General features: G+C 48.4%; 2 protein-coding genes across 4 annotated transcripts; one reads left to right on the top strand and one right to left on the bottom strand.

Moving 5' to 3' along the window:
* The first annotated feature begins 4142 nt into the window (after positions 1 to 4142).
* LOC146627462 (prolyl 4-hydroxylase subunit alpha-1-like) lies at positions 4143 to 12873 on the top strand. 3 transcript variants are annotated; one of them, XM_085361736.1, is made up of 15 exons: positions 4143 to 4361; positions 5172 to 5255; positions 5334 to 5430; positions 5579 to 5730; positions 5825 to 5962; positions 6177 to 6431; positions 6607 to 6797; positions 6870 to 7046; positions 8203 to 8273; positions 10168 to 10267; positions 10343 to 10396; positions 10641 to 10706; positions 10788 to 10856; positions 11007 to 11103; positions 11570 to 12873. In XM_085361736.1, exons 2-15 carry the CDS (start codon positions 5177 to 5179, stop codon positions 11638 to 11640), a joined length of 1617 nt encoding a protein of 538 aa, XP_085217862.1. In that variant the 5' UTR covers positions 4143 to 4361; positions 5172 to 5176; the 3' UTR covers positions 11641 to 12873. The 3 variants fall into 3 exon arrangements, with proteins under 3 accessions (XP_085217862.1, XP_085217861.1, XP_085217860.1); XM_085361735.1 differs by lacking the exon at positions 8203 to 8273 and adding an exon at positions 9596 to 9666 and having other exon boundaries at positions 4143 to 4376; XM_085361734.1 differs by having other exon boundaries at positions 4143 to 4376.
* A 134-nt stretch (positions 12874 to 13007) lies between these two features.
* Positions 13008 to 21657, bottom strand: arg1 (arginase 1). The gene is made up of 8 exons (XM_085361733.1): positions 21501 to 21657; positions 21351 to 21423; positions 19570 to 19744; positions 19319 to 19478; positions 19154 to 19248; positions 18807 to 18911; positions 18597 to 18733; positions 13008 to 13354 (listed from the first exon to the last, which is right to left on the bottom strand). The coding sequence occupies exons 1-8, from the start codon at positions 21621 to 21623 to the stop codon at positions 13191 to 13193; spliced, it is 1032 nt and encodes a 343-aa protein (XP_085217859.1). The 5' UTR covers positions 21624 to 21657; the 3' UTR covers positions 13008 to 13190.
* Positions 21658 to 24423: the final 2766 nt, after the last annotated feature.

The raw sequence follows: 24423 nt of genomic DNA, 5'->3' as shown, positions 1-24423 counted from the left end.
CAACCTGTGCACTGCCTGGATTGATTACAAGAAGGCCTATGACTCAATGCCCCACAGCTGGATACTGGAATGCCTAGAATTGTACAAGATCAATGGGACCCTAAGAGCCTTCATCAGGAACTCAATGGGGATGTGGCGTACAACACTAGAGGCCAACTCCAAGCCCATAGCACAAGTCACCATCAAGTGCGGGATCTACCAAGGAGATGCTCTGTCCCCACTGCTGTTCTGCATAGGCCTGAACCCCCTCAGTGAGATCATTAACAAGACTGGCTACGGATACCGACTACGGAACGGAGCAGTTGTCAGCCACCTCCTGTACATGGATGACATCAAGCTGTATGCCAAGAGTGAACGAGACATCGATTCACTGATCCACACTACCAGGCTATACAGCAATGACATTGGAATGTCGTTCGGACTGGAGAAGTGTAGTCGGATGGTATCAAAGAGAGGGAAGGTAGTCAGAACTGAGGGGATTGAACTACCAGAAGGCAACATTGCAGACATAGAGGACAGTTACAAGTACTTGGGGATCCCGCAGGCAAATGGGAACCATGAAGAGGCCGCTAGAAAAGCTGCAACCACCAAGTACCTGCAGAGGGTCAGGCAAGTCCTGAGGAGTCAGCTGAATGGTAAGAACAAGATCCGGGCCATCAACACGTACGCCCTGCCCGTGATCAGGTACCCTGCTGGGGTAATAGGCTGGCCAAAGGAGGAGATAGAAGCCACTGACATAAAGACAAGAAAGCTCCTTACCATGCATGGAGGGTTTCACCCCAAGTCCAGCACCCTGAGGCTGTACGCTAAGCGGAAGGAAGGGGGCCGGGGACTGGTGAGTGTCAGCACCACAGTCCAGGATGAGACAACGAACATCCACGAATACATCACGAAGATGGCCCCAACTGACAGCGTGCTCAGTGAATACCTCAGGCAGCAGAAACCCAAGAAAGAGGAGGGAGAGGAGGAACCATCATGGAAGGACAGGCCCCTGCACGGTATGTACCACCGGCAGATAGAGGAGGTGGCTGATATCCAGAAATCCTACCAGTGGCTGGACAAAGCTGGACTGAAAGACAGCACAGAGGCACTAATCATGGCAGCACAAGAACAAGCTCTGAGCACAAGATCCATAGAGGCTGGGGTCTATCACACCAGGCAAGACCCCAGGTGCAGGCTGTGTAAAGATGCCCCAGAGACAATCCAGCACATAACAGCAGGGTGCAAGATGCTAGCAGGCAAGGCATACATGGAACGCCATAACCAAGTGGCCGGCATAGTGTACAGGAACATCTGTGCCGAGTATAACCTGGAAGTCCCGAGGTCAAAATGGGAGATGCCCCCAAGGGTGGTGGAGAATGACCGAGCTAAGATCCTGTGGGACTTCCAGATACAGACGGACAAAATGGTGGTGGCTAACCAACCGGACATAGTGGTGGTAGACAAACAGAAGAAGACGGCCGTAGTGATCGATGTAGCGGTTCCGAATGACAGCAATATCAGGAAGAAGGAACACGAGAAGCTGGAGAAATACCAAGGGCTCAGAGAAGAGCTCGAGAGGATGTGGAGGGTGAAGGTAACGGTGGTCCCCGTGGTAATCGGAGCACTAGGTGCGGTGACTCCCAAGCTAGGCGAGTGGCTCCAGCAGATCCTGGGAACAACATCGGAGATCTCTGTCCAGAAGAGCGCAGTCCTGGGAACAGCTAAGATACTGCGCAGGACCCTCAAGCTCCCAGGCCTCTGGTAGAGGACCCGAGCTTGAAGGATAAACCGCCCGCAGGGGCGTGCTGGGTGTTTTATTTATTCATATATATATATATATATATATATATATATCTCAATCAATCAATCTGACAATACTATAATATTGGCCATATTATATTTACATCACCACAGTGAGATGACTTTAGTCTCATAAACAACATCAGCTAATTGTTATTTACTAACTACTCTTAAATGACTGTTCAGCACAGACATGAAGCCCAACAATCATGTTTTACAGTCCCGTGGTCTCAGCCTCAGATACTCAACTAATCAAAGTGATGTCATGACAAAAATGAATGACCAACAAAACATTTTTCTCCTTCATTTCTGTCAAACAAAGCTGTATGTAACGTGTCTCGCGGTTAGTATCATGGTTGCTAGGCAACCTGAACAGCGCGACGAAGCGTATACCGTCCCATTTCACAAGCCTCTCACTTCCGCACTTCTCGTACTTATAGGACGCACCGTACGTAGTACGCGTAGTGCGCGTACTTCAAGCGTGCAGACCCTGAATTGGGACACAGCCTCTGATTCATGTTCATAAGATGAACTGAAACCGTGACCTTTGACACTTCCTGCGCCACATTTCCACCTCAGCGCTGAGGTTAAATGTTTCCTCACCTGTACATAGAAGCACCTTGAAGCTGTGCTTTTGCACATCATTCTTCTTCAGACACACAAACTTTTTGTGTGCGATATTTGTACGTGTTGTAAATACGCCTGTTTGATATGAAGCTGAAGATGATGATGGTGATGATGAAGCTGACCCCTGCAGCACGCGCTCAGGAGGTGACTGTTAACCGTCAGTGTTTCAATAAAGTTGTCCACGTCACAGCGTGCACTTCCTGCTTCACGTGTTTTGTTTTTGTTGTGACATTAAAACGATGTTCTCTGAGTTTGGAAGCTGTGTGTCTGTGTTGTTGCACGCTTCTTTCTGGTTTTGTCTCGTTGTTTTCATCCAGTCTTGGTACTTTGTGCCATGTTGTTGCCTCACAGTTTATGGTGAATTTGTGCGTTTCTGATTGTGTTAATGTTGGATCTGTTGTGCTCACTCTTCATCTCTCACTGATCATGTTTCATTTTGTCTGCTCGTCTTTGTGTGTTTGCTGGTTGTGCTGCTGTGTTTTGGTTTGTATCTCTACGATGTTGTTCTTGGTTTCCGTGATTATAATCACGTGCATGTCTGACGTCACAGAGGAATAATTAGTATTAGTACATTTATTTATTTATTTTTAACTTTACTTATCACATTTTAGACATACAGTCAAGTAAAACAGGGATCACATAAAAGATAACATTGTGGTAGTACAATGAAGAACAGAAAGAGGGACAAGGACAGTGAGACAAAAGTGAGTACAAAAAATAAAATAAATTAAGGGGAACATAAATAAACAAAGTTTGCAAGAGCCAAAATCAAGTTAACATCTGTAACCGACTGAAACTGCTAACAGTCTTGAGAGCCTTCGTGTTTTTTGATGAGGAGATTGTCCTTATATATTGTACAAGTTCAGGCTTTCTGCCGAGGACTTTGCTTTTGTGTATATGAAATTTTGCCAAAAATAAAACCAAATTTATAAAGAAGAAAGCATCATTGTCCTTGTCTTTAAAAGTATAATAGCCAAAAGATAACATCCTTATAGTATAGTTGAAGATTAGGGAGAACAGAGTCAGTAATAAACTTGTTTAAATCCTTCCAGAATTTACATGTAAATTTACTTACATGACCAAAACAGATGAGAAACTGTTTCAGGTTGCTCTTGACAGAAGGTACAATTTACATTTATTTCAATTCAATTCAATTCAATTTTATTTATATAGCGCCAAATCACAACAAAAGTCGCCTCAAGGCGCTTCATAAATTGGCCATAAATTTCAGCCATAAATTTGGACAAATATTGTTTGGTAGGGTAAAACTTATGAATCAACTTAAAGGAAATCTCTTTAATTTTGTTTGTTAAGAAAAACCTTTGTGGTAAAGTCCAAACTTTTTTCCATTCAATATCTGTTACAAAATTGGCCGAATAAAATATGGCTGATGGAACAGAGACCATTGCATCCTGAAAGAGAGATCTTATTTTGGTATTTATAGACTTATGAGAGGAAAAGCAAACATTGCCAAGAGAAGAATGTAACACATCCGGGGGAGTGACCTGTAGTGGAGCACTGTGGGAGCATCTGTGTAACATGGACAGACCAGATGGGATGGCATCGAACACTATTGAGAATTCTTTAGGCGTTATATTAGTATTAGTAAATGCAGATGAACGCGCTGGTGGCTCTGACGTCATCACGCAGTAATTTGCAGATGAAAATCTGACGCAGGGCGCCTCCGGTCCAGCAGGGGGCGGGGCAGAGCCGCGGTGACGTCGTCAGAGGAAGAGGAGGAGGTTTGTGTTGCCAGCCTGGCTGTGAGGATCGCTGAGACGAGTCTGCGCTGAAGCTGTTCTCGGGCACAAACTCGGTGAGAGCAGAAACCCTCGGTCCTCACCGGAAGCTGACAGAGGTGACGGTTCCGGTTATCCAGAAACTTCTACGGTTCCGACTCTTTACTCTGACCTGAACAGAGACAGTCTGTCTGCCAGCGAGACTGCGCACAGGTGAGCCCAGCACAGGTGAGTCACAGTAAAGGGGGCTTTGGTGGGTTTGTGTGGTCATAAAAGTGGCGTGACCGGCCTCACTTCCGGTCACGTACTGTCTCAGAGCTGCTCCAAACACTCCGTTTACCACAGCCTTCCACACTCTGGGACCTGTGTGACGTCACAAAGCTGCACCGCTGCAGGTGTGTCAGGTGTTCAGTGAGCTGAGACTCAGTCAAAGAAGGCTGACTGTGAGTGAATCATGCAAAGCTGCTTCTGCCTCGTTCAGGGTCTCACCCTCACCTTCCAGAGACTTTCTGGTGATCTTTGGCCCCAGCTGCAGTGCCCTCCAGGTGAACTTTGACCTGTTGAGAGGCGCAGAAGGGCAGATGGAGCTCTTTAAGCAGAAGTGTCCAGTCACAGGAAGTGGCGTCTGGTTTCTTGGCTGTCTGGTTTGGGACTTCCTGTCACTGGGCCAGAGAGTGTGTGTGTGTGTGTGGTCACAGCTCTGGTGTGTTTCATGCTCTTCAGCACGAGGTCAGGACTCTTCTTTGTCCTCTCCTGGCTCCGCTTCAGTGTCACTCACAGGCCCAGGATGACGGCTTCCCCCTCAGCAGCACCGACGCCACGTTTCAGCTTCAGACACGTCACTGCTTCAACCTGTGACGGGAGACAGAGCGTGCGTGTGGGCGTGTCTTGATGTTTTTGTGTGCTTGTGGTTGTTGTGAGTGTGCTGAGCGCTCTGACTTCAGTATCAGTACCTGTAACGCTTCAACGTCTGGCGTTGGTGTGATGTCAGCACTGACGCCTGGTTTCTGCCCGTGTGTGCAGGTACGATGGCGCTCTGTGGGTGGTGGTTAATCCACTTCCTCATCTTCACTTCTTGCTCAGCTCACGACTTCTTCACCTCCATCGGTGAGTTTGGCCGCTCTGTATCGTAGCGTGGAGTCCTGCTGAGCGCGTGTGTGAGCGCTAATTTGTTCTTTGTCACAGGTCACATGACGGACCTGCTGTTCACGGAGAAGGACCTGGTCACCTCCCTGAAGGACTACATCCGAGCGGAGGAGAGCAAACTGGAGCAGATCAAAAAGTGAGTGTCGCTGCTCGCCGTTAAACGCTCCGCCTCCTGTTATCCTGGAACAGAATCTCAAGTTTGTTGGGGGGGGGGGCAGCTAACTAGGTTTACATTGCTGTCATGATCTGCGACACACTCTTACCTGTGCCGTGTGTGTGTTCAGGTGGGCAGACAAACTGGACGTCCTCTCGGCAGCTGCCATTCAGGACCCCGAAGGCTTCCTGGGTCACCCGGTGAACGCCTTCAAGCTGATGAAGAGGCTGAACACGGAGTGGGGGGAGCTGGAGAGCCTGGTGCTCACCGACGTGTCTGATGGTGCGACGCAGAAATCAGCTGTTGGACGTTAGGACACAGAATCTTTTTTCCTTGTTTTCATTGTCCTCCTTCTTCTTCTTCTGTGGTGTTTCAGTGTTCATCTCCAACCTCACCATCCAGAGGCAGTACTTCCCCAACGACGACGACCAGACCGGCGCGGCCAAAGCTCTGATGAGACTGCAGGACACCTACCAGCTGGACACCAACGCCATCTCCACCGGAGAGCTCCCAGGTCTGTGAACCGGGACCTGCTCTGCTTTACAGGGCAGAGCGGGCTCTTCAGTCCGAGTTTAGAGAAGACGGCGCTCAGGAGGAAAAGGACCACAAATGTTTCTGAGCTCTCGGTCGTGTGTCTGAAAGTCATTTACACGATTCAACCTTCCAGCTCGCGCTTTAATAACAGGAACATGAGTTGTAAATGCTCCTGCTCTCTCTCGTCTCCTCAGGATCGTCCTCCACCTCCTCCGCCTGGAGCACTCTGACCGTGGATGACTGCTACGACCTCGGGAAGGTGGTGTACTCGGAGGCGGATTACTACCACACCGAGCTGTGGATGGCTCAGGCCCTGAGGCAGCTGGACCAGGGCGAGACGTCCCGCGCCGTGGACGCCGTCACCGTCCTCGACTACCTGAGCTACTCCGTGTACCAGCAGGGGGAGCTGGAGAGAGCGCTGGAGTTCACCAGGAGGCTGCTGGACCTGGGTTAGTACCTGCAGACGGGCAGTTCAGTCAGCAAACGTGCTGCTGTTGTTTTAAAGAGTTAGAAAAAGGAGCAACGCTGAGTTTCCAGAGAGTCCAAGGCTTCTTCTCACATCTTCAGAGCTTGTGTGCAGATTTGTTGATCTCGCTCACCTGAAGTTGTTTTTCTGCCCGTTAGATCCGACACACCAGCGAGCCAACGGGAACCTGAAATACTTTGAGTACCAGCTGGCCAAACAGAAGAAGGTGGAGAAGGTGGAGGAGAAGGAGGAGGAAAGCAAGGTGAGGCAGAGGAGGGAGAGCAAAGACGACTACCTGCCTGAGAGGAAGAAGTACGAGCAGCTGTGTCGCGGCCAAGGCATCAAGCTGGTGAGGCGAGCGAAACAAGCGCACCTCTGAGAGTCGTTTATCGGCGTCACTTCAACCTCTGCTTCCTGTCAGACTCCCCGCAGGCAGAGCCGCCTCTTCTGCCGCTACTATGACAACAACCGGCACCCGCGGTACGTGATTGGCCCGGTGCAGCAGGAGGACGAGTGGGACAGCCCGCACATCGTGCGCTACCACAACATCGTGTCAGAGAAAGACATGGAGAAGGTGAAAGAGCTGGCCAAGCCCAGGGTGAGTCCGAGCATCTTTATCTCACGCGCTGCTGCAGAGCTTATCCCAGGTCGGACGCCATTAGTGCTTTACCAACGCAAGGGGCGGGGCTAAATATCAGTATTCAGAAATATTGCTCCCCGTTAAGTCGCTGTATATTAAAATTTTTATGAAAACATGTTTATTATTACTTCCCCCGCCAACCTGACCCAACAGAGTCCAATAGGTGGAGCTTATCAAAGGATGGAGAGGAAATGACCTCGAAGAAGAAACTCGCAGAAGTGTCGGAAAACTAATCGAGAGCAGTCGGGATGTTAAAAACTGGACAAGAGTCATGATGAGAACATGACTGCTGCCTGATGTGTCGCCGCGACTCTAAACTGTCAGTTTTCGTTTTTGTGGCTGACTGTCGGCTCGCAGTTACGTCTGCTCGCGGTTACGTCGGCTCGCGGTTACGTCGGCTCGCTGCTCGACTGCCGATCGGTCGTGTTGATGTTCGGTTCACGGTTTACAGCAAAGAAGAGCAGCGCGAGCACTTTCAGCTCAAACACCCAGAAACTCAGGTCAATCGTGTGGATGCACAAAATTTACCTCGGCAACAGTGAATGCTGTTATCTGATTGGCTGCTAGGTCGTTAAGCCGCGATGAGCTCTGTAGAGAAATGAAATATATTATATTGAAATTAGAACGAATCCCCGTTCACACCTCAGTGCAGCGTTCAAACATCCATCATCACAAACTGCTTCCTGTTGGCCGGCGGCGTCCTGTCAGCGAGCGGCAACTGCTCATTTTTAACTTGTAACCCCGTGACACGGGTGCTGTCAATCATTAATCTATGCCCCGCCCCTACCTCTTGATACACGCCCACAAAATCAGGATCAAACGTCTAAAACTGAAACAATTAATTTAAAGCCAGAAAAAAATATTTGCATGAAAACAAAAAAATTATTTAAAGTAAAAAATTTCGTTTGTTTTTCAAACACATCAAAAACAAAACTGTAGTTTGAGCCTCGTCAGTGAGCGAGGAAGAAAGGTGACGGGCGGGCGGTGGGTGGAGAGGATCACGAGGTTGTGCGGCTGTGTGGTGCGGCTCCTCCGTCGGTGTCGGTCGGCGTTAGTCGGTGCTCTGGGCGTCGCTCTGTGTCTGCCTGTAACTGTCGGCCGATTGGCTCCACAGCTCCGTCGAGCCACCATCTCTAACCCTGTCACCGGCGTGCTGGAGACGGCCCACTACCGCATCAGTAAGAGGTAAGAGCTGCTGGGGCAGGAGGCGGCGTCCGCGGGGTGGACCTCACCTCTCTGCCCCCAACACCACCCTGTCCTCCCCCCTCTGTGATGGCGGCCGTCCCGGTGAGAGCAGAAAAGGCAACGAGTCGCTTCAAACAAACGAATAATTAAAATTTTCCTTCCTCCAAAGTGGAATTCTCATTTAAACGTCACAGAAGAATCGGCATTATTATTACAGACTTCCAGCCTCCGATCATCACAGCTGACGCCCCCCAACAGTCTGAAACATAAAAGACTTCAGTTTTATAAAATCCAGTTTTCACACATTCAGCTTGAAAGAAACGTTTAAACGTCCATGATGGGCTGTAAGCTCTGAAACATCTCCATAAACTTGTAGTTTCATGTTGTTGCTGCTGAGAAATGGTTAATAATAATAAAGCAGATGTTCATGAGCAGCTGTTTTACCGCTGTCCTCCCACCAGGGGGCGCTGCAGCACAGAGAGACAGCTGTAACTGTCATCAGCTCAATCAGTCCCACCTGGGCAGGTGTAAAAGGCCACATCAGAGGAGATATCAGAGGTCCTGTAACGCTGCAGGAACAGCTACTTTGAGCGTCTTCTTTCAGGCTCTGCTCTCGCTGGGATTCGAGCCTCGGCTTGTTTTCTTTGCTCGTTCGGGGACAGGAAGTCAAACATTTAAGACTCTCGATGTCGCTTTAACGTTTTCGTGGAGGCAGCAGGAGGATTCTTGTCTCATACCTGTGCTTCTCACTGTTACCTGCACATTGTTACGTAAAATAACAAGAGTCTGCAAACGTTTCAAAATAAAGTTCTGAAGTCAGACAGTCTGTTGACCTGTCAGTGCGTCAGCTTCACGGAAATACTCTCTACAGTAGTTACTGTAAAACTACTGCAGGTACTGCAATGTTACTGCGTGTTTTGTGTATGATGCTGGTGTAGTGACTTCATAAGTGAAACATCAACTGAGATTATTTTCAGTTTCAATTATGGCAGAATATCGATCCCATAACCTTCTGTTTGTGAGGGGCAGCCAATCAGAGGAAAGTTGTCTGAAGGAGGGAGGAGCTAAAGCAGCTTGTCAAACATCCTGAAGGTTGACCACGTGCACTCCATGTCCTCTTCATTAGGTACCTTGTTGGCTCTGGGTTGGACTCGGCGCTCTTTAACTCGCCAAAGCAGATCAGGGCTTCACGTGTACCTAATGAAGTGGCCTTATGTGGCGTTTGAAGCTCGTGCTGCCTCCCTGACTGCAGCGTGTGGATAGTGACCGCCCTCTCTCTGTCCTCTCTCTGTCTCTCTGCATTAACCTATAATTGGGAGTAGCTCAGACGTGCCACGGTGCATGACCCTCACACAGGCAAACTGACCACGGCCCATTACCGAGTCTCCAAGAGGTAAGAGCAGGACGTCACTCGCTTCAGGCCCGGGCGGAGCGCAGGCTGTTCGTAACGATGGACGCCGCACGTGCAGCGCTCCGGACGGCTTTGTCACAAGCGACCAATCACAAGCCGACTTGTAAAGCCGCGTGTGAACTCCTGGATCCATCAGTGAGCGTGCGAGTTTTTTTCCTCCGCAGTAAATTTGTGACTTCGCTTCAGCTTTTATTGAAGTCACGATATAAATGTTTTTGGGGCGTCCATCTTTATTTACAGCCTGTGGTCACCACCGTCTCGGGGGCGGAGTCTCCTCCTTCATGCTTTTGTAACGTTCAGCTGGCTGTAATGACACAAACGTCAGCGGTGAAGCTCTGTAAATATCGTTTTTTTCATAGAGGAGCTGCTTTAGAAACTGTCTGTTGTTTCCCCGCCCTCCTCGTTGCCGTCTCCTCGCCGTGCGCCGGTTTGTGCTGTTTTCGTGACCTCGGCGGTGACTCTGTGTCTTCTCTGTCCTCTCAGCGCCTGGCTCGGAGCGTACGAGCATCCCGTGGTGGACAAAATCAACCAGCTGATCGAGGACGTCACGGGGCTGAACGTGAAGACGGCCGAGGACCTGCAGGTAACGCCTCACCTGAGTTCAAACGCCGCTAACCGTCTGGCGCCTCTGATGTTTTAAGCGCTGTGTTTGATGCAGGTGGCTAACTACGGCCTGGGGGGACAGTACGAGCCGCACTTCGACTTCGGACGGGTAAATAAAACCAGATACATGAGAATCTGTTTCTGTCAGCATTTTATTTCTGCTGAAAGACGGAAAACGATCAATAACAGATATGGATCCATGTTGGACACATTTCATTAAAATCAACTAAATAGATCCAATCTGTGTATTTGTATTGTAGATTTATTTATTTGTAACTTTTAACAAAGTTCAGTTTTTTGAAATGAGTGAATGAATTTTCATTACTCTGACCGCCGTGCACTTCCTGTTTCAGAAAGACGAACCGGACGCATTCGAGGAGCTGGGCACGGGCAACCGGATCGCCACGTGGCTGCTTTACGTCAGTGCTGCTGTGTGTGTGTGTGTGTGTGCATGTGCGTGTGTGTTGCTGCCGCTCACGCTTTCCTCCTTCCCGCTGCAGATGACCGACGTGCAGGCAGGGGGCGCCACCGTCTTCACTGACATCGGAGCTGCTGTGAAACCCAAAAAGGTTCAACTACTCACTTTCTTCATCATCATCATCACAGAAACAAGTCTGTTTAATAAACCAAACTGAGAAACAGGCGGGCAGACGAGGGCGCCGCTTCTCAGTAATCTGACGCAGTGTCATGTGACGCGTCATGTGACCGTGTTTCTCCAGGGGACGGCGGTGTTCTGGTACAACCTGTATCCAAGCGGAGAAGGAGACTATCGGACCCGACACGCCGCCTGCCCCGTGCTGCTGGGAAACAAGTGGGGTGAGGTCATCGCGCCATATTCACACACGTGCACAGTAAAACAATAAATACACACAAAATCATCATCAAGTAAAAATACTTTCAGATTTTCACGCCTGGTGATGATTGACATAAAAAAATTTCTTTTAAAAATTATTTTCTAAAAATAAGTAAAATAAAAGAACAAATCCAAACTCCCGTCAGTTATATAAAACTGTTCTGGGTCATTAAAAGCTTCGTTGTTATGTTGGAGTTGATTTATTTTTAAATGTTTGTGTTGATTGATGAATATTGGATGTTTTCTGGGTGTGTTTGCAGCAGCTCACGTGACTGCTGAAGGATTTTTGGTGTTTGATGTTTCAGATGAAACGAACTTGACTGAGCTTCATGAAAAGCTTCAGATTTGATGAGAAAGACGGAGAAACCTTCACGCTGCTCAGACTCGTGGCGTTTGTCGAGGCTCTGATGAAACTCTTTCTTCCTGCAGTATCGAACAAATGGATCCACGAGCGAGGGCAGGAGTTCAGGCGGCGCTGCAGCCTCAACGAGACCGATTGACGACCGACCTTCCTCCTCCAGCTCAGCCGTCTTCCTCCTCTGCTTCCTGCCTGCAGGCGCAGAGTGTGACTGCACATGTGATCCAACACGCTTATTTTTCTCTACAGCGTGTGTGTGTGTGTGTGTGTGTGTGTTTGACTCATTTCTCCTTTAACAAGAATCACGCTGACGTTCAGACGTCCGTACCTGTCCAGGTGTTCAGCCTGAGAGCTAAAACTTCTCGAGAACAAAGAACGCTGCACGAGAGGTTCGTTTAAAGACGAATAAAGTTTTTTGGGGGTTTTTGGATCCAGAATGTTTGAAATCTCGTGAGCTTTGACTTAAAAGCAGAAAATCTGATTGATTTAATTCTGTTCCATCGACGGTTCTGCCCATTAAACCAGCGAGTGGAACGAAGGAGCGCTAAATGTGACAAATTTTGAATGGAGTTTGGCCCGAGGTCGCTAACATGAGTCGAGTCAGACGCTATAGACCGAGAAACGCTCCGTCACCCGTGTCACTCCCTGACCTTCACGACTGTTACAAAGACGGCGAGGAATCAGATTACTCTCGTCATCACGGGAATCAACCAGAAGCAAGAACCGATCGTGTGGTTCTGTGAGACAATCATAGCTGAAACTGAGCTGCGTATTTATTGATTTCTGACAGGATTCGTGTGAACGCCTCTTCACTGTTTTTCATCTGCGTTTTAAAAATTCCTCGTTTAAAAGTTTTAAAATGTTTGCACCTTTTTTTTTCTGTTTCCTGTTTCTTTTTGAAGTCTGAAACGTGTCGCCGAGCTCCTGCTCCTGATCTGATTCATGTCACCTCAGCCGTGACAAAGTGGGTTTTATTTTGGAAACTCTTCCACGCTTCAGCTGCCATGCTTTTATTCTGAAAAGCAGAACATCTGAGGCTCTTTGATTCACAAATTCAGTCCAAGTGGATTTTTCTGCGCTGTCCACCCGTCGTCATGGTTACACCTCCGTTTCCACCAATAGCGTGAGCGTTCGAGGAGGTTTAACCGTAAGGTCGTTCAGATGCTGCAGGTCAAACTCCAGATAAGCAAAGCACGCCGCCTCCTCTTAACCCTGTTAGCTTATTTCTGAGCGCAGTTACTAATTTCTGCTCCACGCCGTTTCCGTGACAACCCTCACTCCTGTTTGTGTGTGTCTGTTGTGTGTTGGATGATGTCCTGTGCAGTGACCTGATGTAAGACACGTTTCTTATCAGAATAAAATGCTGCTGCAACCCAGGAGAAGTAAGAAAATGGCGTCTGTCGTTATTCTCTGGCGGCAGCGTTGCCTCAGCAGCGTGCTGCTGCGTTTTAAAGATGGCGACCATTTATCGTGTTTAAAAAAAGAAACAAACACTCTTCAAACATATAAATTTAATAATCAAAAACAAAACGATCGATCAGCTGATCAGCGATGGACTACCCCACCCACAGGAAGACAACGTCTTTGGTTCAAGGCAGAAAACAGCAGGAATTGTGGGATTGTAGTTTTGCAGGGAGAACTCCGATTGGCCCTTTGTGCTGGTGTCGTGCGGCACGGTCAGAGAGGCCCGTGTTAAGGCTCGGGGAGGCGGTAATCTGGCAGGTGATTTCCCTCGCGAACGCGTCCGAAGCAGCCGAGCAGCAGATCGATGGCGGTGCTGACGGTGGAGCGGACGTCCTCCTCAGTCTGGCCCCTCAGAGGGTTCACCTCCACCAGGTCCACCGCCGACAGCAGACCTGCAGAGAGACAAAGAGCACATTTGTGGTAACTTCCTGGTTATGTGAGGGCGAGTGTGGCACGTGGGGGTAATGAGCTGGTGTTCATGTTGTGGATTTTGGAGTTAATTCAGTTTGAAAATGAGGCAGCGTCACTGACAGGAAGCTTCAGCATCATGTGACCGCACAGTTCCTCTGATCGTTTTATAGGCGCATAAAGACTTTAACGTGAGTTCTTCGGCTGGTGGGGTGCTGCAGTCACTCCCCAAAGGCTGCGTCTGTACAGGGAGTGCAGAATTATTAGGCAAGTTGTATTTTTGAGGAATAATGTTATTATTGAACAACAACCATGTTCTCTTTTTTTTTTTTTTTTTTTTTTTTCCTAAATGACATCAGAAACAGCAGTATGCGACATTACGTGATGGCAGAGCTTCAGTTCATCCTTTGTCATTTTTTTTTTTTTTTTTTTTTTTTTTAATAAATAGGACAGGGGGAATGAATGAGAGAGAGAGGGGGAGAGAAAGAAAGAAAACCCAAGGGGAGAAGAGACGGTGAGAAGGGGGGGGAAGAGAGACAAAAAAAAAAAAAAAAACTCCTGGGTCACCTGTATGGAGAAAAAAAAAAAAACAAACAAACAAACAAACAGAGGAGACAGCAAACAACAAAGAGCAACATAATAATAGAGAAAACAAAGCACCATCACAATAAACTAGCTAGTCATAGATATCAGTATTTACTAAGTAATAAACGATATTGTGCAGCACGCAAGATAGACAGCGCACAGTGTGCTTTGAGGCAGCAGCCAAGAAAGCTTTAGTCCGCGTCTGTGAATACCCATGTGTGCATACCTGTGTGGATCAGCATGCTTGCATTCCAAAGGTTTCTCCATGTAATGATCTGCTAGGGAGTGTGGGGGGGCCACAGCCCCGTCCTCCAGGGTGTGAAGCGGGTATGGAGGAGATCAAAACTCCAGACATCCAGAGGCCCCCAGAACACAAGAGACCATGGAAGACCAACAGAGGGGCAGCCGCGCCACTGTTCCAGTAAGAGCTGAGGAGAGTCCCAGATGAGGGCTCACTCAGCAGCCGCGGAGCAGAAGCCAGGGGGGGTTGCAGTGACGCGCCCGTGAGCTCCGCCGGCCCCCAGCTGCGCCTGAGTGACCGAGCCCTAGGCCGAGAGGCCGGGGGCACCCCACCTCCAAAGGGGCCCGAGCGAGCCCCAGGCCCCAGGCCCCGACAAGCGGCCGCCAAGGAGTGAGCCGGTGTGTACCCGGACGCCCACCCCCAGACACAAAGAACCACCAACACACCGACACCTGAGGGAGTCCGCCACCGGCAGGGGAAGTGGTGGTGGGTGGAGATAGGCCTCCAAACCTTGGAGGGCCTGAGGTGTCCCCAGAGAGGTGGCGTCTGATACCCAACCTGACATATAGACACAGACATACAGGCACACACAGACACAAACATCCATTCCCACCCTCATGCTCTCATATGCACTCACTCTACACTCAACCAACGTGGAGACAGACATAAAGAGACGCTGTACACACGATCACACTCCCCAAGCGTACTCTACAAACCGGGTCTAGGTACCCTTGCCCCTGGAGGGGGGAATTGCACCCAGACCCAGGTGGTGTTACCCTTTTCCCTGCGGTGGGGAGAGGCAGACCACCCCGACTCCGCAGCAGCAGGGAGGCCCCACACCCCAGACCGCAGTCGGACGGCCAACTCCTCCTACTAGCCCTCCCGCTCCAGCAGGCCGCAGAGAATGGGGGTGGGAGAAGACTCCAACAACCATGTTCTCAATGAACCCAAAAAACTCATTAATATCAAAGCTGAATGTTTTTGGAAGTAGTTTTTAGTTTGTTTTTAGTTTGAGCTATTTTAGGGGGATATCTGTGTGCAGGTGACTATTACTGTGCATAATTATTAGGCAACTTAACAAAAAACAAATATATACCCATTTCAATTATTGATTTTTACCAGTGAAACCAATATAACATCTCCACATTCACAAATATACATTTCTGACATTCAAAAACAAAACAAAAACAAATCAGCGACCAATATAGCCACCTTTCTTTGCAAGGACACTCAAAAGCCTGCCATCCATGGATTCTGTCAGTGTTTTGATCTGTTCACCATCAACATTGCGTGCAGCAGCAACCACAGCCTCCCAGACACTGTTCAGAGAGGTGTACTGTTTTCCCTCCTTGTAAATCTCACATTTGATGATGGACCACAGGTTCTCAATGGGGTTCAGATCAGGTGAACAAGGAGGCCATGTCATTAGTTTTTCTTCTTTTATACCCTTTCTTGCCAGCCACGCTGTGGAGTACTTGCACGCGTGTGATGGAGCATTGTCCTGCATGAAAATCATGTTTTTCTTGAAGGATGCAGACTTCTTCCTGTACCACTGCTTGAAGAAGGTGTCTTCCAGAAACTGGCAGTAGGACTGGGAGTTGAGCTTGACTCCATCCTCAACCCGAAAAGGCCCCACAAGCTCATCTTTGATGATACCAGCCCAAACCAGTACTCCACCTCCACCTTGCTGGCGTCTGAGTCGGACTGGAGCTCTCTGCCCTTTACCAATCCAGCCACGGGCCCATCCATCTGGCCCATCAAGACTCACTCTCATTTCATCAGTCCATAAAACCTTAGAAAAACCAGTCTTGAGATATTTCTTGGCCAATCAAAGTGTTAACTGAAGAAAATGTTGCAAGCACTGGTGATCACACTGATAATGTGGTCCTATTCAGTAAAATGGGCCAAAAAATGGCATAAAAGGCTTAATTTCTCAAAAAGTATAAAAGTTATCATCACCAAAAGATATAGCAGACATTAGCAGAAGGAGCAGAACAGTTTAAAGTTTGAATGGTTAAAATCAGCTGAAACTGAGGGAAACCAGCAAAGGTCGGAGCAACTAGAATAAGGTAGAAGAATAAAGAACTAGAAAAAGATGCATTTCCTGCGAAAATGCAGTGTGAATGCTGTGTAGTGGAATCTGCTGAAATAAGCTGAAAAGCAGAATTATCTGCTGAAAAGAGGTGAAGAACCTGAAGTTTGCTGAAAACAGCTGAAGAAGCTGGAATTTGTGCTGAAAAGTAGTGAAAAACTGAAAGTTTTGCTAAAAAGAGGTGAAAAAGCTGAAATTTGTGTGGGAAAGAGTTTAAGCAGTTGAAGTGTTAACTGAAGAAAATGTTGCCATAAGCAGGATTTGAACCCGCGCCTCCTGCTCTGAGAACAGCTGCTCATCTCACTGAGCTAAAACATGGCTTGGAAACTATTCTGGTGTCAAAATGTCAAAGAGGATAATGTCCAGCTGTCCGCAGTGAGAACAGTCGGCTGAATGAATGTTAAAGAGAGCAGCATTTTAATTCACAGTGCTTAATTCAAGGCAATGATTTACTGGATGTTAGAGGGTTTGGAGGAAGGTTTAACGTGGCACAAGCTGAGGATGATGATAACTTAAAAAGCAGAACTGAGACGGAGTTGGCCGTCCGACTGCGGTCTGGGGTGTGGGGCCTCCCTGCTGCTGCGGAGTCGGGGCGGTCTGCCTCCCCCCACCGCAGGGAAAAGGGTAACACCACCTGGGTCTGGGTGCAGTTCCCCCCTCCAGGGGCAAGGGTACCTAGACCCGGTTTGTAGAGTACGCTTGGGGAGTGTGATCGTGTGTACAGCGTCTCTTTATGTCTGTCTCCACGTTGGTTGAGTGTGGAGTAAGTGCATATGAGAGCATGAGGGTGGGAATGGATGTTTGTGTCTGTGTGTGCCTGTATGTCTGTGTCTATATGTCAGGTTGGGTATCAGGCGCCACCTCTCTGGGGACACCTCAGGCCCTCCAAGGTTTGGAGGCCTATCTCCCCCCACCACCACTTCCCCTGCCAGTGGCGGACTCCCTCAGACATCGGTGCGTTGGTGGTTCTTTGTGTCTGGGGATGGGCGTCCAGGTACACACCGGCTCACTCCTTGGTGGCTGCTTATCGGGGCCTGGAGCCTGGGGCTCGCTCGGGCCACTTCGGAGGTGGGGTGCCCCCGGCCTCTCGGCCTGGGGCTCGGTCACTCTGGCACAGCTGGCTGCCGGCGGAGCTCACGGGCGCGTCACTGCAACTCCCCCTGGCTTCTGCTCCGTGGCTGCTGAGTGAGCCCTCATCTGGGACTCTCCTCAGCTCTTTCTGGGACAGTGGCGCGGCTGCCCCTCTGTTGGTCTTCCTTGGTCTCTTGTGTTCTGGGGGCCTCTGGATGTCTGGAGTTTTGATCTCCTCCATACCTGCTTCATGCCCTGGAGGACGGGGCTGTGGCCCCCCCACACCCTCTAGCAGATCATTACATGGAGAAACCTTTGGAATGCAAGCATGCTGATCCACACAGGTATGCACACAGGTGTACACACGGGTATTCACAGACGCGGACTACAGCTTTCTTGGCTGCTGCCTCAAAGCACATTGTGCGCTGTCTATCTTGTGTGCTGCACAATATCGTTTATTATTTAGTATCTACTGATATCTACTGCTAGCTAGTTTATTGTGATGGTGCCGTTTTTTTTATTATGTTGCTCTTTGTTGTTGAGGAGAGAAGCGACAAAGCTATGTTAGCTTAAACACAGTGAAGCTGGAGGATGAACGCTAACTTTTTCCACTGGATAAAAGTTAACGTGAGTGTTCTCGGTGGTCAGGAACAAATGTAATCGCATGGCAGGATGCTGTAAAAGGACCAAACTTCAGTCAGGAGAACAACTGAGATAATCCATCCACAATACGAGGTTAGTCATTAATATACTGCTGCTGGGCTGCAGTTACATCGTAAGGGTTTAAACACTGAGCTTTAAAATGTGCTGCTGAAAGGTGGTAATAAAAACCCAGAGAGGCCGACAGCGATAACTGACTTTTTAGGGGTTTGTTCAGATTAAATAGAACAAGATACAAACTGTTAAAACATGTGAAACACACAACAGCCTTAATAAACACAGAGTAGTTTGGACCCAGGAGCACGGTTCACGTGTTCACACCAGGATAGGGTTGCCAACCTTTTAACTGCCAAATAAGAGACACTAAAACGGGACAGCTGTCAGCCCTAATCCCCAAAGATTGGCTAAACCAGTGTGCGTTGGAACAGGAACAGGAAGTGACACTCTACCGCAGCGAGAGCCAACACCAAGTGAGAGCTGTTGTGTTTACTGTAAGCAGCTAATGTGGCTGCTTACAGTAAACACGTTTCTACTGTGAAGAGCAGGGTTTGTTTTTCCCTGAGTTTCTGACTCGTACCTGTCTGACACAGGTGTTCTGTGATGTAGACGCCCTCTCTGTAGGTGAGTCCACCAACTACAGGCGTCCCGGTTGCTGGGGCAACAGAGGGGTCGATGGCATCGATGTCATAGCTGAGGTGAATCGGTTTCTTCCCTCTGTTCAAGGACACAAAGCATCTTTAACATTCGCTCAGACTATCACACCTTGGTGGCTTCATGCAGGCATCACCTGGCGGACAGGTAATCACACGTTTCCTCCATGACGCGGGCCACGCCGAGCTGATCCACCTCACTCATGGAGAAGGTCTTCACCCCCAGCATCTTCAGGATGTAGCTGAGGAGGAGAAAACCTCAGGATTAGAGCCTGCTGGCAGGTACACTCAGGTACACGCAGGTAATGAACTTCTGGTGACCCTCAGACCAGAGCGAGGTCGCTGACCTTTCAGAGCTTTTTGCTTCTTTAAATTTTTTATTGAGATTTCATTTCAATCATCTCCAAAATGCTTCGGGACGAGCTGATTGGTCAGAGGGGCGTCAGAAATAGGTGAGTCTCTGCATGGACTCAGGTGCACTCACTGCTCTGCTGGATCCACGTCTCTCAGCCCGATGAAGACCACATCGGCGGCGGACACACACGGCTTCAGCCAGGAGAAGTTCGGTAAGACGGGAACCTGGTGAGGAAGGGGAGGGGTTAGTGATTCTGTGTGACGGCGTGATGCTGATCTCTGTTGCTAAGATCACCTTTGAGCGCAACTCGTGGAGCAGGTAGGACATCGGCTGCCCGTGGATGTTCCCCGTGTACGTGGTCAGCGGCGTGTTGATGTCGGCGTGAGCATCCACCCACACGACGCTCAGCTCCCCAACCGCCGCAGAGTGCCCGTGGATGGAACCGATCGCCAGGCTGAGGACAGAAAACACAAACAGGAAGCGAGTCGATGGAGAGCCGACACCTGGAACCTACGTCCTGACTTCCTGTTCCTGTGTGGACTGACCTGTGGTCTCCGCCCAGCACCACCGCCGTGTGCCCATCCTCCTTCGCCGCTCGCACCGCCTGTGACAGCTTCTGGTTGGCGGCACCCACCGCCCTCACGCTCTTCAGCAAGCCCATGGGCTCGTCCCGGGACATGTCCTCGAACGTCAGGTTCCCATAATCCTTCACTGCACAGCCTGCACACACACACACACACACACACACACACACAGAATCATTGCAGGTTTCCTCGTACTGACTGTTCAACATTACCAGCGGAGGCGTTTCCCAGCATGCTCTCTGTGTGTGTAATGAGGCGTTCACTGACCCATGTGGACCTGTAAACACTTACTGTTTGCTGTTCGTGGATAAAGGTCAGCGCTGTTCCAGTAATGAAACTGAGCGTGTGCACAGTGACCTCCTCTGAGGACGTTACACTTCCTGAACTCACTGTGTCAGTGAAACTGTGTTACCTGCGTACTCACAATCAGCTGAAGGAAAAACCACCAAACTCTGATTTTTACGGAGTTTTTTAAACGGAGCGTTACGTGAATCAGACTTTAAACACTTTATTTGAAGTCTGAATTTGAAGGTCAGCTCTGAACACCTTTTCTGGATTCAAACTGTGCTGAAGGTTAATGTTTTACCGACGTCACAGATTCATTCAGATGAATTGTTGAAAGTGGAAACGCCGGTGTGCTCCGCCTCCAGTTTGTTTGACGATTCGATGGTTTCTGAATATTAAAAATCAGACACTGTCGCTGTTACTGAGCTGCACAGCTGTTTGAATCTAACTGTAAACTTTGTAGTTGATTAAACCCATCATAAAGACAAGATACAAGATTTATTTTCTACTTTTATTCTATTTTATTTTGACTATCTGAGCTTCTTTATTTTATTTTTATCGTCTCTGTTTGTTCGGGATCTTGTGTCATTTTGATTTTTTGAGCTGTTGTACTTTAATTATGGGCCGTGTTTAATGTTTTGGCCACGGGAGGATGATCTGACCCTCTGTGTAGGAGGAAATCAGTGAGTGCTCTCAATAATCAGCAGAAACATTTTAAAGCTTCATTCTGTCTCTTTGATGGACGGGGTTAAAATACCGGGCCGCACAGCTCTGTGCCCCCACCTGGCTTTGTGGGGTTTTCTGTCCCTGGTGCAGACCGCGGTCCGCTCAGGCTCATGTATTAATCAAACGTTTGTGGATTTTCTCATCACTGATTACTCGGCTCTGGATGAACATTAACTGACGAAACGGAGAAACTCAGGAAGTTTCTGAGTTGTTAATTCAACAAAAACAATGTTTCCTTAACTGGGAATGACGACCAACACGGATAACTAACTGGGCCGGCTGCGCTCCACCTAACGTCAGCCTTTCTTAAACATCTGTCCAGATGCTGCAGAGGCAAACTGCCACTCTGGTGCTCGGATGATTTTTAACAGAAATGTGTCACAGCTGCAGGAGGAGCTTCCTGATGTGTGAACAGGTGAGAACACCTGTGGAGTCCATCTCAGCTACCACAGGCTGAGAGGCGGAGACACAGCTGTGAGTGGGAGCTGATCTGTCCCCACTCACAGCATGTCTGTGGACGTACTCCACGGCGGAGTCGAACTCGGGCCCTTGTTGCTGTGAGGCACAGTGGGAACCACGGTGATGCTCACAGGGCGGTTCATCATTCAAACGGTAACTTCCGGTCAGTTTTACCTGCTGTCATTACATTTGCTGCTGCATGAAGGTGATTCTGTATGAAAGCACAAAAATAAACGTCTGTTGGAGTCTCCCGGTGACGTCACCGGACCCACCCAGCTGCTGCAGCCGCCTCTGCAGGCCCGCGGCTCGGATCCGCTCCGGTCCGTCCTCCACGCCTCCTCGGGACTGCAGCGGACAGAGAAGGAGAAGCTGGAGGATTACACGCGCACGAGTGCACGCGGAGCCTGTCCTCGCGCTCTCACCTGTCCCTTGGAGAAAGGAGCTCCGACGATCCCCGCGGAGCGCGCAGGAGGATGCTGGTGATGAAGGCTCCGCTGCACCGTCACGGCCACCTGGACCTGCCGCAGCGTCCTCGCGCTCCTCATGCTGATACACGCGCGCGCACACCGTCTCTGAGCCACTGACCGGCGCGAGTCTCCTAAAGACTCCACGTGACGTCAGGGGGAGGCACCGCGTGGAGCCGTGACGTCATGAAGCTTGTTTAAACACTTTGAAGAGATGAAGGTCAGACAGTGGGCTGATGTACGGAGGCTCATTCATGCCAACAACAAACAAGACGCTGAAGTTTATGATTTTTATTTTATTTAGAAATTTTAGTTTCCAGTTTTATTGTTTTTATGTTTTGAAAAGGTTTTGTTCTTTTTAGTTTCAGTTATTGTTTGAGTGCGGTGGGTGATATATTAGTGAGTGATGTGTGGCAGCGATATTAAGTTTACAGTTACCTAAAATATGTTTCAGCCCAGTTTCAGGTTAACTTTATAATAAAGCCATAAATCCAGACAGCACGCTCCGTCCCTCGACTTCAGCGTTTCAGAGGAATGTAGTCAGTAAATTGTGCTTCATCCAGCATGGTGCAGCGACGTATCACTGAAATATATGTGCTGTGTGGCTGAAGGTAGCACCAACGTAGTGGAACCATGTTTGCTCATTGGTATAAAGTCGTTTTTACGCAGCTTATCTTTGACTTTCCAACTCTGTGCGACCTGCTCAGAGAGGGATTTGCTGGCGTTAATGTAGTTTGCTCACTCTGCAAGAGGTTGGGACAACGTCGCCAGCCTCCGCTTCACTGAAGCTTTCTCTCTTTGTGCGACTCTACCTGGGTAGCATAAACGAATCCCCCTCTGAGTGGGATTCGCTGCGTCTATGAGGAAGGTTACAGGTAGTCAGAACTGTGACAGCAAAACGACATCTTATTGATGAGTAACCACACGTCCCTGCTACATGGTGCCTCGCACTACAGCAGATATACATCAGCAATATGTCAGTGAGCTGTATGGGTCACAATGCCAATCTAATCAGTGGTAATAAGTTTATAACAGGCACATGAAATTTAGTGTTTGTGTTAACTAGAATATTTGTTCAGCCCACTTTCAGTTCAGTTAACTACAATAACGCTCTGTAATACCCAGAAAGTATTAAAGATGTACAAATCCTTCAGTGGTTGGTTTTAATGTTAGCATATCCACTGTGTTACATTAGCAAACTTGCTAGTTAACTTACAGCTAGCTGGCTATGATGGTTGATTCATAGCTGTACTTTCCTGTGGCCTCACAAAGAGAAAGCTCACAGCTCACTCTGCAGATCCTTTTTACCAATCTAACATGAATGATGGAGTTTATCTGAAAATCTGTCCCAAACTGAGTAAAACACTTAAACGAGTCAGTTAAAGTGACGACTGATTGTGTAAACCTTTGATAACACACACCGAAAACATTAGGATTCAAAAATAATTTTTTAAATTATGATTTAAAAATTCAGTTTTCAGATGCAGTCAGAAGCTAAAAAGGTAAAAAAACAAAACATGAAAGTCAAACTGATGACCTTTGAAGTGTCGTACAGACGTTTCCAGCAGGCCGACCATCTGTAAACACGTGGGCTCAGCGCTGGATGCAGGTGAACTCACCTGAAAACACTGTGTTTTGAAGAACTGCAAACAGTGTCTTTGTTCTCTAAGAACTTAACGTCGTTGGTGTGAGTCAGGATTCTCCGAAGTACAAAACTATTTCCGGCACTCGTCCTACATCTGCAGTTCCAGGAAGAAACTTTGTAGAACTGCGTTAACAGCGGATGTTAAAGTCACGGAGAGTCTGACCTGATGTTATAAACTCAACCACACCACGCTGTTATACGTGTGTGTTTTCTTTTACCAGCTGGTTATCTGTTATTCTAGCACCTTCAGAATTCACCTAAAGGTGCTTTTTACTGTAAGATAAAGACACCTAATAATACAGCGAAAACCTCAACGGTCAGACGACCACTATGAGCAAACACTGGGTGACAGTGGGAAGGACAAAGTCCCTTTGAACAGGAAGAAACCTCCAGTGGAAGCAGGGAGGGGAGGGGCGTGCATCCTGGCTGGGTTTTAATTAAAAATGAAAAATTACAATACCACTATTCATTCACACACTGGTGGAGGCAGCTACAGGTGTAGCCACAGCTGCGCTGGGGCAGACTGACAGAGGCGAGGCTGCCATATCGCATCATCGGCCCCTCTGGCCAACACCAGTAGGTGGAAGGTGAAGCGTCTTGCCCAAGGACACAAGGACCAAGACTGTCCGAGCCGGGGCTCGAACCGGCAACCTTCCGGTTACAAGACGAGCTGCTAACTCTTGAGCCACGATCGCCCCGATCCATTTGACCCTTTCACCATAGTGGTCCCTACAGTCACAGCTGCTGTTTCAGAATCAGAAAGGTTTTATTGCCAAATGTTGAGCAGGTTTACAACATTAGGAAATTGCTGCGGTACTTAGTGCAAACATACTGTTATAAATTAAGCTTAAATAGACATGAAAATTAAAATGAGAATAAGAATTAAAAGTGCTAAGTAGATAGATATATACATGATATATACATGAGTGCAGGTGGTGATCAGTGCAAACATGTGAACACAGCGTAGGGTCATGTGTTAGTGGTGGGAACAGTCATACGGTTATGTTCATGTGTCCAACAGCAGAGGGGAAGAAACTGTTCTTATAGCGAGAGGTTCTGGTGTTTGCTTGCATTTGTGTCAGTGTTGATGGTATACCTGCACATAAACCACTGCATTGGACACTGATGGGTCACTCCACACTCTGCCACCCACTGGACGTTTATTGTTACTACAGCTGTATGTTGTGTTTCATTGTAATTACTGTTATTTAACTCTTAAGTATTTTTATTCATCTT

This window comes from Diplotaxodon limnothrissa, linkage group LG8 (genome assembly GCF_057381915.1).
Source record: "Diplotaxodon limnothrissa isolate DT_005_m linkage group LG8, D_limnothrissa_male_GT1.1, whole genome shotgun sequence".
Classification (NCBI taxonomy): Eukaryota; Metazoa; Chordata; class Actinopteri; order Cichliformes; family Cichlidae; genus Diplotaxodon; species Diplotaxodon limnothrissa.
Note: the sequence above shows the minus strand (reverse complement) of the source record. Positions and strands in the feature narration are given on the sequence as shown.

Bases quoted from the DNA above. Each gene is read 5' to 3' on its own strand.
- LOC146627462 (XM_085361736.1), top strand. From the start codon at position 5,177: ATGGCGCTCTGTGGGTGGTGGTTAATCCACTTCCTCATCTTCACTTCT. The intron at 5,256-5,333 runs GTGAGTTTGGCC...TCTTTGTCACAG, and splicing joins CGACTTCTTCACCTCCATCG to GTCACATGACGGACCTGCTG. The intron at 5,963-6,176 runs GTCTGTGAACCG...TCGTCTCCTCAG, and splicing joins CTCCACCGGAGAGCTCCCAG to GATCGTCCTCCACCTCCTCC.
- arg1 (XM_085361733.1), bottom strand. From the start codon at position 21,623: ATGAGGAGCGCGAGGACGCTGCGGCAGGTCCAGGTGGCCGTGACGGTG. The intron at 19,479-19,569 runs GTCAGTCCACAC...TTCTGTCCTCAG, and splicing joins GTGCTGGGCGGAGACCACAG to CCTGGCGATCGGTTCCATCC. The intron at 13,355-18,596 runs GTACGAGTCAGA...GTCTCTCTGCAG, and splicing joins AGAACACCTGTGTCAGACAG to GTCTGCTGTCGGCGGTGGAC.